General features: G+C 41.5%; 1 protein-coding gene across 1 annotated transcript in view; it reads right to left on the bottom strand.

The window, feature by feature from the left end:
• Positions 1–347: 347 nt before the first annotated feature.
• The window catches only part of robo1 (roundabout, axon guidance receptor, homolog 1 (Drosophila)), a 129414-nt gene continuing 111445 nt past the window's right edge, over positions 348–18316 (bottom strand). Inside the window, exons 19-30 of the mRNA XM_054606900.1 lie at positions 16240–16266; positions 14645–14687; positions 12843–12997; positions 10468–10848; positions 9588–9704; positions 8199–8343; positions 7681–7911; positions 6475–6977; positions 6212–6373; positions 3043–3318; positions 2748–2941; positions 348–1587 (exon numbers count right to left, since the gene is read on the bottom strand). Of these exons, the coding sequence (XP_054462875.1) occupies positions 1573–1587; positions 2748–2941; positions 3043–3318; positions 6212–6373; positions 6475–6977; positions 7681–7911; positions 8199–8343; positions 9588–9704; positions 10468–10848; positions 12843–12997; positions 14645–14687; positions 16240–16266 (2249 nt within the window). The 3' untranslated portion in view covers positions 348–1572. The remainder of the gene's footprint in view (positions 1588–2747; positions 2942–3042; positions 3319–6211; positions 6374–6474; positions 6978–7680; positions 7912–8198; positions 8344–9587; positions 9705–10467; positions 10849–12842; positions 12998–14644; positions 14688–16239; positions 16267–18316) is intronic.

Here is an 18316-nt window from a genome sequence, read left to right as displayed (position 1 = left end):
TAACTTGGTAATTAAATGTTTTGGTAGTATTCTTGATAAATTAAGAACAAGCATCGGGAATGACTGAGATATCCCTGGTGTGGTCAGGTGCATGTGATGAATAAATGATAAATAAAAAGCCACATAACTGTGTAATGGTTGAACACCATGACATAACACTGCTGTATAGCCTCATCAATGCAAGACATTCATGAAATTGCACAACTTCTTTGTTGTTGTTTTTTGTTGACAGGTATTTGTTAACATTGAGAAAAAGGTACAATCCTAATCCTCTCAGAGAAGCTTGACACATTACCAAAGAAATATTTTTAACAAATTTTTTATTCATCTTTTTTTTATTACTTCTTTTTACTTTTTTGCTTTACGAAACAAATGCTTGCAGATGTCCTATGAATAAACAACAGCACCCTTCCTCTTTAAAAACAGGGGTCCCTCACCACTGCCTCCAGAAAAGAGACTCTTCTTGTCCAATTACAACCTCTCCAGATTCCCAAAGTGACTCTTATTTCCTGTATTTGACATTTGTTTAAGTGCATTAGTAGACAACATAACCATTTCGATTAATGTGCAATAGCTGAGTTTATGGTCAATGCGAAAAGATATATACATTGCAGCTATGACTCACATTTACTGTCTTTCAACACTTGAGCTAGCGTCAGAACTGGAGAGGGAGACAATCACAACGCAAGGAGTCTCCTTTCAAGCCCAGCCTTTGTAAACAGCAACCTTAACCTACATCATCATCATCATCATCATCATCATCATCATCATCATCATCATCATCATCAGGATTAACTAGACTCTTTTGTCATACCTGTTTTCCTCCAGTAAGACAAAAAGGTTAATAGATAGAATGGTTTAAAATAAAGTTTAGTGATTGTGCTTTTAAAACCAAAGTAAAACAAATAACAAACATTGACATCAACACGAAACATAACAGTGCATTACAAAATACAAAAGAAAAGAAAAAAAAAAATCCCAAAGTGGCACTTTCTTGGGGCAGCTAAATAATATAGCAATTTACAACATGGATGGAAATGATAAAATAATAATTATATTTACTGGCATAATAAAATTAAAATTCACAAAAATGGAACAAGGAAGACAAATTTGAGGTACCACAGTGGGTAAAACAAGAGGACATCATGTATACACGTATATTTACAGACAGTCCACCCCTCTCTGCTTGCAGCTATTTTATTACAGTAACAACTGACTGCATGGGCTCTCCAAAGTTCTTGTCGAGGCAAGCAGAGTCATGTCAATGTCTGGAGAAAGATTTCACTCCATATTGCATTGGAATTAAAACGTAAATATACTACTGCGTATTTTGTTTTGAATGCACTCTTTTATCTTCAGACACTCTTTCCTTTTTTTAAATGGACATAGAAAATGATAAGTTAGAAAAAAAACCATTGGTCTGTTTTCTGGATGTAAAGAAACACTACTGATGTACAGCATAATGGCAGCCAACATGATGGTGAAATACTGAGATATTTAAAATCGTAAGAGAAACAATGGTGCTCCACTCTCGGAAAAGTCAGGACAGTTCCTCATTTCCTCCTCTGTTCTTCAGCTTTCTACCATCTAGGTGAAAAAAAACAAAGCATTTTTGTTAACATCCATCTTTAATAACTAGAGTGATAAATTGTTTGACATTAGCTTATTGCAAATATATCTATCTCTGTAAATATAAGCGAGTAAGTAACAACAAATTGCAGTATAGAAATGTGTAACTTGGTTTAAGGTAATTTAGAGACATTTTTTACATCACATAGTTCGACCACCAGAAAACACTGACAAGTGTGTTGGTGTGACCTGTTGAGTGATAGCCTGTTTACTCGATAACAGTATCTGGATATGAGTTTTTTATGACATATAATTCTATGACTTTATGATATCCCGTACCATGTCTTTTTAATGACATGCTATAATACCTTTCTTTAATGACATTTCCTTGATATACTATACTATGACATATTAAAATGTAACTTTTTTATGATACTTTTACAATAGCTATTCTATGACAACCTATGCAATGACTTTTTTTATTACATATTTATGACATAACTTTACTATGATTTAGTATTATTTTTATTTAACACATTTTCTATGGAACTTTTCAAGACATTTTAATACGTCTTTATGATGTCTTTTATGAGAAACAACTTTACTATCATTTTTTAAAGACATTTTTACGACATACTATAATATTCCTTTTTTATAACATTTTAACAGGATATTATACTGTGACTTTTTTCAATAAATCTTTATGACATGCTATAATATGACTTTTTTATGACAATCGATACTATGACTATTTGATGACAACCAATGCTAGGACCTTTTTTTTTTTTACATTTTTATGAAAAAACTATACTATAACTTATGATAACCTCACAACTAACAATATCATGAATTTTTATGACTTTTAAATGATTATTTTTATAATACATACATACTATACTATGATTTTTTTATGACATACAATACTATCACTTTTTACATGCCGTACCATACTAGGATTTTTTTTTTTATGACACACTATACTATGATATTTTTATGACATAACATTTTTAGTGACATTTCCATCACCTACGATACTAAGACATTTTTATGACATGCTCTATCATAAATTTTGATGATTTGTATTACACACCATACTATGACCTTTCAATGACATTTCTATCACATACTATACAATGCCATTACATTTTAATCTGCTAAAATACTTTGACATGTTTTACCTCAAGCTCGTCATCTCCTGGTTGGAAGGCCCCCGTGGTGTTGAGGCCCATGTCTGCAGGGTTCCTGCGGCCTCCTTCTCCTCTTCGCCGACCTCCTGAGCCCCTCGAGGACATGGAGCTGGAAGAGCTTGGGTCCCGGGGGCTGTTGACTGTGGGAAACTGTGGTCGGCTGTAGGGCAGAATGTCCTCTGAAGCTAGGGAAAAAGTACAGTGGTAGGAGGATTTGTGACTTGCATTATCAAAAATACTGCAGATTGCATTGAGGGAAACCCTCACATTGTTCTGGTTGGTTTACCTGCGTGTTGCCGTGCCTTGTTGGCGGTGCTACCCTCATGTTTATTCCCTTTCCCTCCATGAGCAGACTTTTGTCTCTCTTGTGCGTCTTTGCGTTCAGATGAGCCGTTTCTGGGGTCCGAGCCCTCTCTGGGCCGGTAACCCGCCGTTCCTCCTCTCTTGTCTCGACCCTCACCCGCTTTGGGAGAAATCACTCCCCGGCCCTCCATGACTGCCTTGGAGGGGTGTGTTGGCGACTTAAGCACTGCTGGAGGTGGGATGGGTGGAGGTGGGAGATCTGAAGGATAAACACAGGAAGAAAGAACACATTAACTACATACATCAAAAAATAGGGTTTTCACAAATCTGTGTTCCTCAGTTTCAAAACTTTAGCGTGTATCATCAATCACTCAGATGTCTCAGACCTGCAAGGTGCTACACAAACACAGCTGCAGTGTGTGTACATACTGTGTGCACTCAGAGCTTTACACAGAGCTATGCCAAACAGAAACTCCTCTGTACAGACAGTTAACAGAACAGATGACATTAGAGAGGCCAAATCTGGATTGACAGTTATGAGATTTAAGTGAGAGGCAAAAGAGGAGGAAGAGGTGAGCGTGACAGTCAGCAGCTGGCTCTCTGACCTGCTCAAACTCCCCTGTCAATGAATCAATGCTGCTTGTCCTTGAGCCATTATTCATACGAGGCCAGCTAGTGTACCGCCTGGCCTCTCACACATCACACAGCCAGCTAAACAAAACGCGGAGAGAAAGGCCCTGTCTGCCTGCGATCGATGGCTTTTCATCTTCTAATCAGCTTCTGACCTGAAGGATGGTTTTGTCAGCAACCACGCTCATAATCCACACAAGATTAGAAAGTTAATAAACGTAGCAGGTGCCAACTCTTACACCTCGTTCGCATTTCTAAAGCAACCTTAGATTTTTTTTTAAATGTGGAACACTGTACTTTGTGGAGAAGCTTTTTTGCTTTTTAACACAAGAACGGCTAATGGGGCAGGTGATGTCTTTGCTGTGTTTTGTTGGTAGAATCCGGCAGCTTCAATACACTCTTCTGATTATCTTACACCTCCATCCACTCCTCCTGAATACAAAAGGGGGGCAGTCAATATCATACAGCAGAGAAGCGTCTGCAGTTTTTTAATATCTCCCTTGCCTCCAGAGTCCTGCCTCAGTCCGATCAATGCCACAATCTGTGAGATATGCCTCACTACCAGGGAAAAGCAGAGCGCCTGTTAGATTAATGAGTGAATATCTGCGAGGACAGGGCTCAGGTCTGAAAAGTGTATCTGGGCTTGCCAAGGAAGGTGTATTGGAGGGCCTGTTGGTTAATTAAGCAGACAAGGCTGAGACAGATCAAAAGAGACAGGGAAGGGTTAAGTACAGAGAGGAGGTAGACAAAGGCATTAGAGTCAAATACAATATGAATCATGGGGGGAATAGAACTTGGGAGCGTCCACATTCACTGTGCAAACGAGAGTGAAATGAGTAGGTCAGAGAGGGGTAAGGGAGACTGCTTTGGGGGTTGGGTGAAGTGATGCTGTCTGGATAGTCTCAGTCTTCGAAAAGGTAAAGAGTTAAAAAACACAAATTATAGAAACATACGTAGTGTGTGTTTTACAAAACAAGTCAGATTTGTATTTCTTTACTGTCATCCTTTCAACTAAATGATTCCCCTTCCTCCACCTCAGCGCCAGTCTTCCAGACCACAGAATGTTAGGGGGGGCAATAACCTCCAAATGAAAAACAATCCATTCAGATCAAATGCAATCAGCAGGAGAACTGATGGAAAGACAGAGCTGCAGAGCTGTCAGTCCGCCCCCTCCCTGCTCAAACAAAGACGGAGGAGAAGGGGAGCTTGGGAGAGAGGAGAGAGTGGAAAGGGATGGAGAGATCACTCCAAAGGGAGGGGCGGCAGAATGGGGAAGAAGCCAGGATATAAGGATGATGGCAGGAGGCGGAGGTTCAGGGTGGGGGGTTGGATTTTCTGCAGTGATATAGCTGGTCTGGCTCCCAGTGAGTTGGATATTAAATCTCCCTGTCAACTGCTTCCAACACTCAAGGACACCTGACACTAAGAGGAGAGCCAGCTCTGGGACAGCACATACTGTATGCAGCAGAGTGAGTGTGTGCAGATAAATAAAAATAAAAAAAGACATGTCCACAACATCAAAGCAGAGAGGAAACAGGCCAAAACAGTGTCTTTCCACTGGTGGATTGTGCGTTGTAAAGAATGATGCTGTATAAAAGTCAATTGCTCTTTTACTTAACAAGGTTAAAGCTTTTCCTTTTTTGTACAGCTGCTCCGGTATTTAGCCCCTGTTTGGTTTATGTTCGACTCCTGCCGAGGGAAAGGTGGCACTTCAGTATGAGCCACAGCACCTGGATCAATTTCATTAGTGGCTAGAGTGGAGAGACATCCCAGTGTCAGCATAGCCAAGCTGGGCAGAGCTCCCCTGGGACTAACCCCCCTCCACTCCTCCCCACCATGGCCCTGGCCTCCAGCCCGCTACTCGCCATATCTTTTCAGCACCGTCACAGATTAGGAGTGATGCCATGTATGCATGTGCATAAACACATTAGAGAAGATGATTAAAACTCTGGCTCATGGCACACCCAAACCCAGCATCATTAACGGACACTACATCACAGTAAACTGCACTTTTCCCTTCCATATCTGTAGAGGGAATAGAGGCAGAGTCATTGATACAAACTGGCCATCTGTGTACATCTGTGGGTTGTACACAGGGCCGAACTACTTTGTGTCTGGCCTCTCTATCAGTCTATTGGCTGGATTAAGTCATTAGTACCTTTACATACAAACCTGTTCATACATATTACATACTTAAGAGTTTCTAAAATATGGAAGATGTTTTGATAGTCGCAATATTTACAATTGTAATCAGACCAATATCATAGGCCACAACATACATTGAGACTATTTTCTACAAATTAAACCCCAGGCCTGAACAGGAAGTATATGCATATAATTATACAAGTTATAGTTGTAGCAACAGCTTAGTTCACTTGATATAAATTATCCGGCTAGGAATCTACAAAAACATGCAATACATATCCCACTTGCATGAGTTTACAGGATATCTTCCTTTCGGAAAAATTATTTGAAATCTTAATGATTGTATTTTAGTAATACTGCAATTTATCCATATGTACCTTCATTATAGGGATCACGTCGCTGGTTCCCCGGGTGAGCTGCAGGATGCTGTTTTTGCTTCTTAGGAGGCCTCCTGTGTACAGCTGCCATACTCATGTTACTGTCTGTGGACACAGGGCTACCAGGACGGTGGCTTGACGGGTTTATTTGGTATTTTCGTGCTGAGAAAAAGTAACAGAGGAATAGTTTAGTTTTCTGTACCATTACTTACAACGCTCCTTGTGGATGTGGTGACTTTTATATATTTATATATAAAACCTACCAGAAGCTCCTCCAACTTCGTGGCCCATTGTGTTGGGATATTTGGCCACCCTGACGCCTGAATACTCTGCAGCTGCAGCAACCGCTTGAGCAAAGTCAGCATCAGTGAAGAATGATCCGTCTGATGAGCTGACGGCACTGGACCTCCCCGAAGAGACATTATCCTCTTCAGAAGCGGACCCCCATCCGTTGATCATGGAGCCGGTCACTGAGCTCTCCAGGTCGCCCATGCTGGACGCGGGCGTCTGTTCAAGCCCTCGTAGCAGCAACCTTCGAGGGTGCATCTGGGGATGGTGGGGGTGTGTGTGGGGGTGGGTGTGGTGGTAATGCATCTTGGCCACCTCTGCATCTGTCTCGTCACCCTCCTCCTCCTCTTCCTCCAATATATCATCGTCCTCCTCCTCCATACCATCAGTGTCCAAGGCCAATGGGCTGGTGATGTACCCATACGTGTGTGAAGGAGAGAGGGGCCTTGGAGGGGCTGGGGGGCTCACAGTGTGGCGCCTGCAACAGGTAGGAAACACATAGTATGAGAAACCCATCGTTTTTTGGATAAATTATGTATAAAAAGTCAAATTTACCAGCCAATTATCATGGGACCAAACTGCAAATCACATGTATTTTAAGTTCATTCTGATTTTCTGAGTTTCACCTTAGCATATTAAACACTATTTAGGAGTTTGTGGCAATATTGTCCTCTTTCGGAACCAGATAATAAGCAATAAAAAAACATATATGCCAACGTTGATGTAAATTCTTATTTAAAAAAGGTTTCTGCTTGGCAGTTTAATCCTGAATTTATGTCTTCATAACAAGGATGAATTCCTGCTCACAGCTGGTTTACCACACATTAATAATATTACTTTGACAGATATTAATATTTAGACTGTGATGTCTTTATTATTTAAAAAATAGATTTAAATACTGTACTGAAATAAGCTGAAAGAAATGGCTCCCAAAACGGTAAGAAATCAATATAAAACCTCAGATACTGTATGCTTTAGAAAAATGGCCAAGAGCTTTGTGCACTATAGGCTATGGAATTAATGGGCTAAAACATGGAAAACAGTTGTGAATTTCAAATACTTGGTAGATTGTGATTCCCTATGAGGCTTTAAAGAATTGATATATTCCATGAACACCTTTACACAGGCTGGCCACTCTCCTTATGCTACTTGTTTTGCTAGTAGACATCACACAGGTGTACCTGCGTTCATGGCTGTCAAGTGCGTCCTGGAGCATTGGTTGCATCTCCTCCTGGGGTGAGGGGGTGAGAGTGGCTGTGGACTGGTGACTGTAAGATACAGCTGCAGGGGAAGATGCTGCCCCTCGGATGGGAGGAGTGGGCCCCCTCTCCAGCTCCTCTTCCTCCTCCAGATCATCAGGCTGCAGGTACATGTGAGAGGGGGGCATGGGGCACTGCATGTCTGGTTCACAGCTGCCAACCGAAGGAAACAAGCCTCGTTACCGTCATATCGCTCACAAAAAACAGGAATGTTTTCATATACTGAAGCCAGGAAAACATAAACTGAATATTCATGGCACCCTTCTATCAAGGTTTGACATGAGCCTAGCACTAATAGATAGAAACCCCTTGGGGCAAATGCTTGCAATGGAGGTGAGAAACAGCAAGAAAAGGCAAGAAGAATGAACAAGTATTCAAATAGAGTGTGTGCATGCCTGTCAGCTTGTCTGTGTCTTTGTGTCTGTGCAGACATGTCCCACCTTTCTTCCATCGACAGGGAGTAGTCCTCTGTGCTCCGACTTGGGGGTGGGTTTGCAGGGGGAGGGGGCAAAAGGTCAGCCCAATTCATTGTGCTCTGTTTGGGTAGTTTGGGGGTGCGCACTCCCTTCTTCTGACCCTGACTCCCTGTTTAAAAAACCCAAAAAAACACTCTTGTCAGTTGCAAGACACCTGCAGACACACATACTTATATTCACTCTGTCTCTGAAAAGCACATAAATTATTAATGTTGAAAAAACTGCAAGGTAATGAACAAGGAATTGACAGCCAGATAAAATGCATTAAGAAGACTGGCTAACAAAGAAAAGATCATTTTGCACGCGGCAGTGCAAAGGCTAATGCAACCCTTCACTTTTAAGCAAGTGTGCACACATACTCAACTATCAAATGATGAGAAATACTATAAAACACAGCCATTTCCCTACAGCAGTGTTAGCAAGTACCAAGAGGGAAGGTAGGTAGAAGGGGCCCAATTAATACCAAACTATTAGAATTGTGAACCAATGAGCTGTGAGGTGCAGCGAGCATTAAGGCTTCTCCTTAATGGCTTGAACTTCAAACGCAATATCAGAATGGATACATGGCATTAAGGTGGCAGTGTTGCATGCCGTCTGCAATGTGTTATCATTTGTCCTTGTCTACAGACAGACATTGAAGCCCTGATGAAATTAGGCTGCTCCACACTGGGATTAAAGTAGAGCCAATTAACGGAGAAACAGATAAACAAGACAGAATTAATAAAAAAAAAGGCTAATTTTATTAAAATTGCTTTGAACATCCTTTGGATGACGTTGCACCCAGAAAACAAAAGGTACAGCAAGCAAATTCCTGGCATGGTGCTCATGTCTTTGTTTGGAGTCATTGTTATCAGTTTCCTCCTCTCTTTTTGTTCTGCAATTTTGCACTTTCTGAAGGCATCTCCCTTTCAGTTTCTCTTCAATGTAAGCTGACATGGAAATTAATCAAATTACCATTTTAAAGCATGCATTATTAGCATCTCAAAGTGATTTATTGCTTTTGAGCAATACTGGGGTTTTCAAATAGAGCTGGGGGTTGTGTGTGATTATATGGTTAAGAATAACATTATCTGGGGAAATTTGGAGGTTAAATTCAAAAGAGCAAAATATTAAGAACAAAACTCCAAACAAACTGCAATCAAGAGAGAGAAAGAGTCACATATTGATTTCAAAAACCTTATTTTTAACAAAAGAGTTATAAAAAAAATAATAATAAGAGATATAGCATACTTTAATATGGTTTGTCATAAAAAGGTCATGATATAGTACGCTATTTCTTTTCTTTTTTTTTCTATAATGTGATTTTTTTTTCATTAAAAAGTTGCTATTTCCTTTATGCCGTAGCTTTCTTACCGGAGGTACTACTGCTGCCTCGGTCGGAGCTGTTGTAGGAGCCTCCAGTGTGGCTGTCATGGGTCTGGTTGTAGGGGATGGTGGCTGGCATAGGGCTGTCACCTCCTCTGTAGCGGTCTGAAGGTAGAAGAATGTAGTGTATAGTTAGTACGCCCACAGGCAGACATCTTGCCAACTCAAAAACTTTAAAACAAAGCTATCAACTTTTAATGAAGAAGGATGGTATTTCATCGGTAGAACTAAACCATTTCACAATGGAAAAGTGAAATTGTGTATACGATGAAAAGACATTACACTGTGCACAGTGTACAGTTTTACACACGACAAAAGGCATGCAGTTCATGCTTTATCATTTTCAGGTGAGTAGGTGAACACATGCAACATCTGCACAAAAATCTCAAAGCTATCACACCAGATGGGGTTCCCTTTCTGCAGGTACAGCAAGGAGATGATAGCTTCGTTCAAAGAGGTTAAATATCCAAGAGTTATCTTTGTCTTTCCTTTAGAAATCCGACACCAAAGATAAACACTCACACCTGCCTTCACCACAAAAAGACAACCCGGATACCATACGACGACGGCAATTCAGGCCCGGCCAACATTTAGTGGCAAAGATTGAACATGATTGCATGGCGGATGATGAGGGGTTACATGAATGCCATACAAACAGGCAGAAAGAAAGAGTGATGACGCTTGTCTTGACTGAAAAGGAGCGAGAAAGAACCGAGGAAAATATGAGCATGAAACTCTTCTACAGGCTTCCACAGTGAGGCTGAATAAGCCGGGAGAGGAGAGGACAGAGGGAAAAATCAAGCGGAGGAATATCATGGATTGGAGATGACCTCTTTAACCATGGCTGCTGAGTATTCCACACACTCACCCTTGTTCAGCTTGTTTTGCTCCATGATGTTGTACTGCAGTTGGGAGGCCATTTCCTGTTTCTGCTGCTGGACTGGGGTGGGCTTCCAGCAGTGCTTTTCATTCATCTCCCCTCCACCCAGGAGTCCTCCTCCACTCCCTCCGGTTCCTCTGTCAACGTTGTTGCCCATAATGGAGGACTGGATGAGTTGGGTGGTGGCGTAAGGTGTCGGCTGGCCCCCTGGACCCACAAAGCGGCCATCTTTCAGGTTTGGGCTGTTGAAGGTCTTCATCTCATTGATCTTGTTGGACAAGTCAACGTCTCCATAGACTCCTGACTCTGGCACCATAAGGTTGGTCTGCTTGTTTTCCATCTGGTTGTTATAATTGGCGATGCAGTCGGCTGGAGAACATGAGGAGGGTATTTAGTCAATCTCGTCTACAGCTGATCAACTTAGGAGCAGTATGCCATTTTGGTAAAAGTTTTGAAACAATAGGGCATCTTCTGATCTACTGTAGAGATCAAAGCATTTATTTGAGGAAAGCAAGATACATTTACATTATATTTTCAAGCTCTTGAAAGAGCGACACTAGAGACACATTTTTATTTCCATTTAAAGTCTCAGTTTTGTTTGTTTTGCCAAATGATGATCTACTTCAGGTGAGTGACACAGGTGGTATAACACCTGTCTCGGTCAGTCTCATCCATGACTCAATGTGGGTGTCAACTTTGCTTTTTTCCATCTGACGGTGGGAGCATCTTTGCTCATTGAGAGGGACAGAAATACATGACTGTATCAAAGACCTGGAATGAGGCGCGCAGTTCAAGCACAGCTACACTGACAGATCCAATTTTCCCTGGCTCATAAAATATTCAAATCCTCCAGCGGATCTAAGAGCCAGCCTTGCGGTAAATACCAAGGACGGCCGGAGGTGCACGCCGCTCGTGCCACGCGCCTCACATTTCAGCAGCACGGAACAGCTCGACACTTCAAAGGTTGATGTTTGAAGGCGCCCCTATTGCTGAGATAAAGGGACATTAACTCCTATTTCTTTGCACTGTCACCTAGTCAGTGATCCTCTTAATGCTCACAGAGTTTGGGTTTGGCACACACACAAAGCATGCGTCTGGCAAGCTCCTTAGTGTCATACAGCGGGGTGTCATGCGAAGAGTGAGGGCTGCCTTTTGCCTGTTATTCCCAGTTAAACATCACACACCATGTTAAGGTAGGGTGGAAAGCTTCAATCTCAGAGGGCTGATTAGAACAAAGAAAAAACTAAACATGATGACCATTAACTCGTCAAAATAAATGATTAATCCTCATTTGGAAAGGTTTAAAGCAGAGAGAAACTATGGAAAGGCTGGATGGATATTAGGCAGAACAGCTGGACAGGAATTATGGGTTGCCCTTAAAGGCATAGTCCCAAAGTGCATCATTTCGAACATAAAGCATTTCATTGCAGTCCAAGTTTCCAAGGAAATGGTTGTTTAGGACTTGGGTCACAGCTGAAAATGAATAACTATAAATAATAAGTTATTTCATCCAAGCTGACTTTTTTGGGCTGCAAGATTTACTCTGTTCCCTTTGATGTGATAGGTCACTCTATGTGTATGCGTGTGTGTATGTGCATACTATATTGTATAGTAATAGTGTATAAGATTTTGAGGCCATATTTGCTCCCTTTTTTCCCCCCAACTCAATAGTGCTGAATAAACTAAAATGCCATCTGGTGGTGTCCATAAGTTGCTTTCCCTTATTTCCTCTCCACCTATCCTACATTCTTGCTCTCCACCTCTACTCCACATTTTAGTGTATGTTTTAGCACATAGGTATTCGTCATCACTCCTTTCTCCCCCATTCCATCCGGTCTTCCAGGTGCACCTTTCTCCCTCTATCATTCTCTCTTTCTCTGCTTCTGGCCACCGTCTACAGTCCAGCCTTGACCTCTTCGCCCGCTGTACATTTCTTAAATAACTGAGCACTTAGGGGAAATTACATTACCGGCTATAACAACAGTATGGAAATCAGCAGAGCAATTCGATTAGCAACTGAGTAGAGCCATAAGCCCCTCTCAGTGTGCTCCTTTTATTTCCTGCCTAAAACAGCTCTACTTTAACCTCAGATAAATCAAACACACAGGCACACAGCCTCTCTTAATCCTAATATTTCTTCAGGTTCTTTTTTATTTTGGAGACCTACAGAAAGGAGAGATACACAGAACAACTCTCCAGAGAGGTAACCCAGATATCAGATTTTGCTTCCTTTTGCACCGTGGATTCCCCCAGCTCCTACATTTCTTATCTCTATAGTTATTTTGTCAAGGACTGCATCATTGTGTTTCAGGGGGAGTTTATTTTGGTTGTCTCCTACATACGGAAGTGTCGGCACTACATACCTGGGCGGCTGTACGTTGCCAAGTTGCTGTCGCTGTTGCCATTGCCTGCAGTGCAGCAGTTGATGCTGCAGTCATTGTGGTTGGAGCAGGAGTTGGGCCATGTGTCTGCAAGCCAGGGCTGAGTCGCAGATTCCCCAATGTTTAGCAAACCAGGCCTGTAAAATAAATGAGACCAAATGGTTAACAATAGTAAGGCACTAAGCCAACCCCACAATAACATTTATGTGAATGAACTGAAGCAACCACAGTAACACAAGATTTGAAAGAGAAGATTATGTGGAATTTATTTATCCAGCAGCTGAGAATAGGAAACATTCAGCTTTAGTACTTTTTGCCTTTTGGCCACAAACCCACACGCACACACACACACAAAGAGCACATTAGAAGAAAGCCCAACTAAATAGATTGTGTGTGCTTGACTTGCACACAGCAGATGACACTTTCCCTAAACCCTCACGAGCATTAGCGAACTGCCTGGATTAGACAGCCGGATAATATTCACTCCCAATGTTGCGAAATGTACATCCTGAACAGCCAGTGAACCACAAATGATCCCCTGAGTAGATTTTATGAGGAAGATTCTATGAGGAAACTCGAGCACCAGAAGAGAAACCAATGCAGACCAGTCCTTCACGGCATCGCCTGGCTGTCCGTCTCTATTGTTTCCATGTCTTGCTCCCATTTCTTCGGCTTTATTCCCAATACAATACAAGATCGCTTGTTTGACTGGATTCTACTGTACAACATGACCTCAGCCCAACCACTGAGTGTTAAAAGGGCTGTGAATAAATAGCCTTCTATTGCCCATGAAATGAATCAATCTAGCATACAAAGAGAATGCAGGCTCCTCTACCAGGGCCATATACTGTTTCAGTATTCAAATGTCCACAGTATTACTTCCAGTTTGCATATTCCAACACTGAATTAGCATTGAATTACGCTTCCTCGTTCCCTCTCAAATGACTCATTTCTTGGATTCATCTTGGGTAATGAACACATTTGTCTTGTACAGCCAAATACAATCTCACAATAGCTCCTCAATCACCCCGGCAGTTGTATGTTGATATTGAATGGCCATTGTCTTTGTGCAGAGCTGACACAGCCATGCTGCATATGGGATTCAATCAAAGAACTGGAGAATATAATGAATATGGATTTACTGCTGATGGCTCCAAGCTAACTATTTATTCACACATGAACAACACGCACACTCATGTACACTTACAGTCAGTACTGTGTTCATTCTGCACTCCCAGTAAAGACAGGGCGACAATTGAATATATATGCATACTTCATTTTCACTATTTTCCAGCTGTATGTAAACATGCCAAATGCCATACAGTGGATACACAAATGAGTGGTGGCAAGTTGATGCAGTGTTCGTCGTATGTCTCAGTGTTTTTGCAAAATGCACCATTCCACAACATGAAGAGGTGTGCCGTTGTGTGTGCACGATCTCCATTTATGTTTTAGGGTGATGCTATGGCACAGCCTTGTGGTTGGATTTTGCTCTCCACTATATAGGATGAGGATGGGCTCCTGGCAGACTACATGGGGCTTTGTTCCTGTTATCATAACACATTTAATGCACCTCCTTACCCCTCCTCAGCTCTCTTCTGCTTAAGAAAGTCACAGCACTCCCCCTAGTGTTTCTTGAAAAAAAGTACACTTGCCCAACCCTACTCATCTTTTCAGGAGATTTAATATGTGTGTTAGAAAAATCATTTAATTTCCCAGAACGTGGTTAATATTTAAAATGTTATCATACATACTCTTTCTCAAAACAATAAATAAACTCTTACCTTCCAGCGCTGCTTACACCTTCTCCTCCTCTCTGATATGCCACTGAAAAGAGAGAAAACAAGTGTCCAACATGATTTCACCACTATTACTATTGTCATCACATCATCATATTTTCCATCGACACACAAAGTCCAATTATCAATTTGATTTTAAATAGTCCATTTTGTGGGCGATGATTGGAATGCTACTTATTAACAAGTGTGAGTTATTGTATCAGTTCAAGTGAGCATGTAAATGAATGTGTGCGACACAATTTCAGCTGAGTCATACACACAGCAACAGGAACAGGAGGAGGATATGTAAGAGGCTTATGAAAAACAGAAAAACAGAGATGCAGAGCTCTTTGGTTGTCTGGCTCGGGTTCAGTGTGTTTGAAGCTCTGCGCACTGAAAGTTGGACTCTTTCAAGGAGCTCTAAGCTGCCTGTGTGTGAAGGAGAGATAAACGTCCAACTTTAATTACAATCTCTTCCCTGAGAGGAGAGGTGGAGGAGGTCGGGCCTTAGCTGTTTCGATTCTTTGTCTCATTTTCAAAACAGGAAGTGTAGTTTTGGCCTCCACATGCAGCCAGAGGAGTTCTTAGATTAACTCTCTCTAATGCAAACCAAAGTATCACAATCTTATTCTAGATTAGAATCATTGCGTAAGGCACTGTGAAGTCCTGGTTTTACACTGGGTACCAGCAGAGGGATTTTGAAGATTTTATAGAGACAGAAAGGTAACCACACAAGCAAGGAGTGGAGCAGATCAAAAAACAAGCTTACAACTGCAATTATTCTACCTGATTGCAAGCCTCGAGGCAGTCAGAAACAACACTGCTACTGTTTATATATGACCTGTGCACAGACAGGATAAGCCAGTGCAACCACAAACACAAACTGTACAATAAGGTCTCTCTCACTCTCCTTCTCCGGCTCTCACCTTTACTTCCTCTCACCTATTCACTGTTTCACATTCACCATTGCACCAAGCACTGCCAACACACCTGACACACCTCTAGGGAACAAAGAACTTCAGACGGATGAAAGTCCACGAGTGGAAGAAAAAGGAGGACTGTAAATACAAACTCTCAGAGAGAGAGAGAGAGAAAGATAGAGAGGCACAGAGAGCTTTTCTTTTATCGGTTTTACACTGTGTCACTTCAATTCAAAGATAACCTCCTTAGCTCCGCTACCGCTTGCCTATCTAATTGGTATGTTGGAGTGCTGCTGGTGTGTCATTCTCTTAAATCCCATCTGAAGTTGCCAGCAGCCCTTTGATCAAGTTACCACTAGTTTTAACAGCCTCTCAGTAGTGTGGCCTGCCTCTCTTGAAGCATTATGCTCCGACACGACCCAAACATTTAGTGGAACATTTATTTCTAGCAGGTACATCTCTAAACTCTGCCAATGTTTGACTCGTTCTATTGGTGCAAACAGAGTGTCCCTGCGCTTCCTTTCAAACAGTCAATGGCTCTCATCTATGAGGACTGTGGCTGCTCCAGCCAGTGTTTCACAAATGTAGTGAAAAGGTTGTTGCTTGTATACTGTGCATTGAATGAATAAAAGTAGTCATTCCTATATTGCATATTAAGTAAAAAAGTAAGGAAGTGCTTACCTGTTGGTGTGAAAGTAAAGGATGGCACTGTAGGGACAGAAAAAAAGAGAAAGTAAATCATTGATTTCTTGTTCATCAGCACTGTCTGGAGTAAGTTCCTGGGACCTAATTTATAGGCTTCATCGCTACATAGTTTCTTTGAAAGTACACAAATCCACAATAAATATTTTAGCATGTATTCACACGCTACTTGCTGGCCCCTAGTCTTTGATCCCTGCAGACATCCCTGGACACCAACTGGGGGAAAGTGAGTGTTGAGCCAGCTGCTGGTTCAAATCCCGGCTCAGACTGTCAGAGGCCTGCTGGGCAGGGGTCACACACTGGGGAGATATCTGTTGCTATCTCTAACACTCACATCATCACCCACACAGCTCAATTACTCACACTTTGGCATGGAAGGGGCCCATGTGCAATAGAGTAACATACAGTAGGCAGATTTAGATTTTTTATCATGGCTAGTTTGGGTTGTGGGTATCTTCTAAAAAATGAATTTTGTTTGTTGCTTTGAAGAAGTGAAGAAAGCTAAAGTATGCATTCCAGCATTGCACCATGCTGGTAGACATCCAGTACGCCGCCTGAAATATCTGCATTGTAGAAATGTTGCTGGCTGTCTTTGACCTACAGATTGAGACAACTGAGAAGAAAGAAACTGCTGTTGTCACATTTTCATTTCCTCAAACAATTCATTCATACAGTACCTGTGCCGACAAATGTCCTCTAAATGCCACAAGCATCCTATCATGTCTGAATCTCTCCTCTTGATGCTCAAACAAGTCTAAAGATATGAGCCGTTCCATGGCTTTTATCTGTTTGATGAATGCCTTTGAAGAAGGAACAGACTAACACTTGGAAGGCAAAACATCTGTGAGAAATGCAAACGTGATTGAAATACATAAACCGGGTTCTACTCTGACATGAGAATGTCACAGATGTTCAATCCCAGACAAGACAAAGCTGTAACTGAGCTGTGACCCTTAGTTGAGTTATAATTTGGTTACTGTATTCTAAGGCTTTTTTTTTTTATAGCTTTATAGTATTTTAGTTACAAGATTCTTTTTGAGGATTTCTGCAGCATGGCATAATAATATGTGTAATACCATATGTCAACACATAAGCACCATAAGGTTTATATGATAATTGGCAGGGAAGAAAGATTTTTTTGAAGTTTACAAATTTAAATATTGGCAACACTAGTATACACTGTAGCAGATGCACACATACACAAGTCTGAATTCAGCCTATTTCACCCCGAGTGCAGATTGTTGCTTCATGTGGTTGCAATTATACTCCTTTCAAAACATTCTTAGTAACCAGTTCCAACAAAGACCGTGGCCTCTTGTGGTCTGGGTGCAGGAGGAGGAGAAGGAGGAGGGGGGCATGTCTGCCTACTGTGCCCCTGAAGAGCTTTGTGAGTTTATGTGAGTTAACATCAACATATAGAATCACAGAAAGTCAGAGGGTAACATCAGCATGCAGTCTTCTCTGCCGCCTGGCCGCAGATGATTACTGTCACTCATAAAGTCTTCAAAGTTACTATTCTGTATCAGCGTGTTGCCTCTAAATAACCCCTGTTTTTAAGTTACCTTGGTTAAAAGAATACTGGTATTCTCTCTGATGATATTAGCTTGGATGAGGAAATCTCAGATTGCACATTATTTCTTACCATAGCAACACTAACTCTGGAACCAAACAATAATGTCCAACAACATATAAGTATTAGTGTGTTATCAGAAAATAAGATTAATTCAAGACATCCCTTGATATGTCATATTGGTCTTTGATAAGCTGTTCAAAACAATATCTTTATCGTACCGACCGCACAGGTATGTCTAAAAGCTGTAGAAGTCTACAGAGCTTAAGTAAAAAGCTTAGCTGAGGTGTCGCTCACTTTCACATGACTCGCAACTCACACTATTAGTATGACTGCAGTGGATTCAGAACATGTGTAGACTGTGTTTTCTGTTAGGAGCCGTAGATTAGCAACAGCTATGTCAGTCTATTGTCTGTGTGTGTCTCAAGGTTGAAGGGCGGATCTCCTCTAACACTGGCAGTTAGCAGTAAACCTGAGCCCAGGAGT

This window comes from Anoplopoma fimbria, chromosome 1 (assembly GCF_027596085.1).
Source record: "Anoplopoma fimbria isolate UVic2021 breed Golden Eagle Sablefish chromosome 1, Afim_UVic_2022, whole genome shotgun sequence".
NCBI classification, from domain to species: Eukaryota; Metazoa; Chordata; class Actinopteri; order Perciformes; family Anoplopomatidae; genus Anoplopoma; species Anoplopoma fimbria.
Note: the sequence above shows the minus strand (reverse complement) of the source record. Positions and strands in the feature narration are given on the sequence as shown.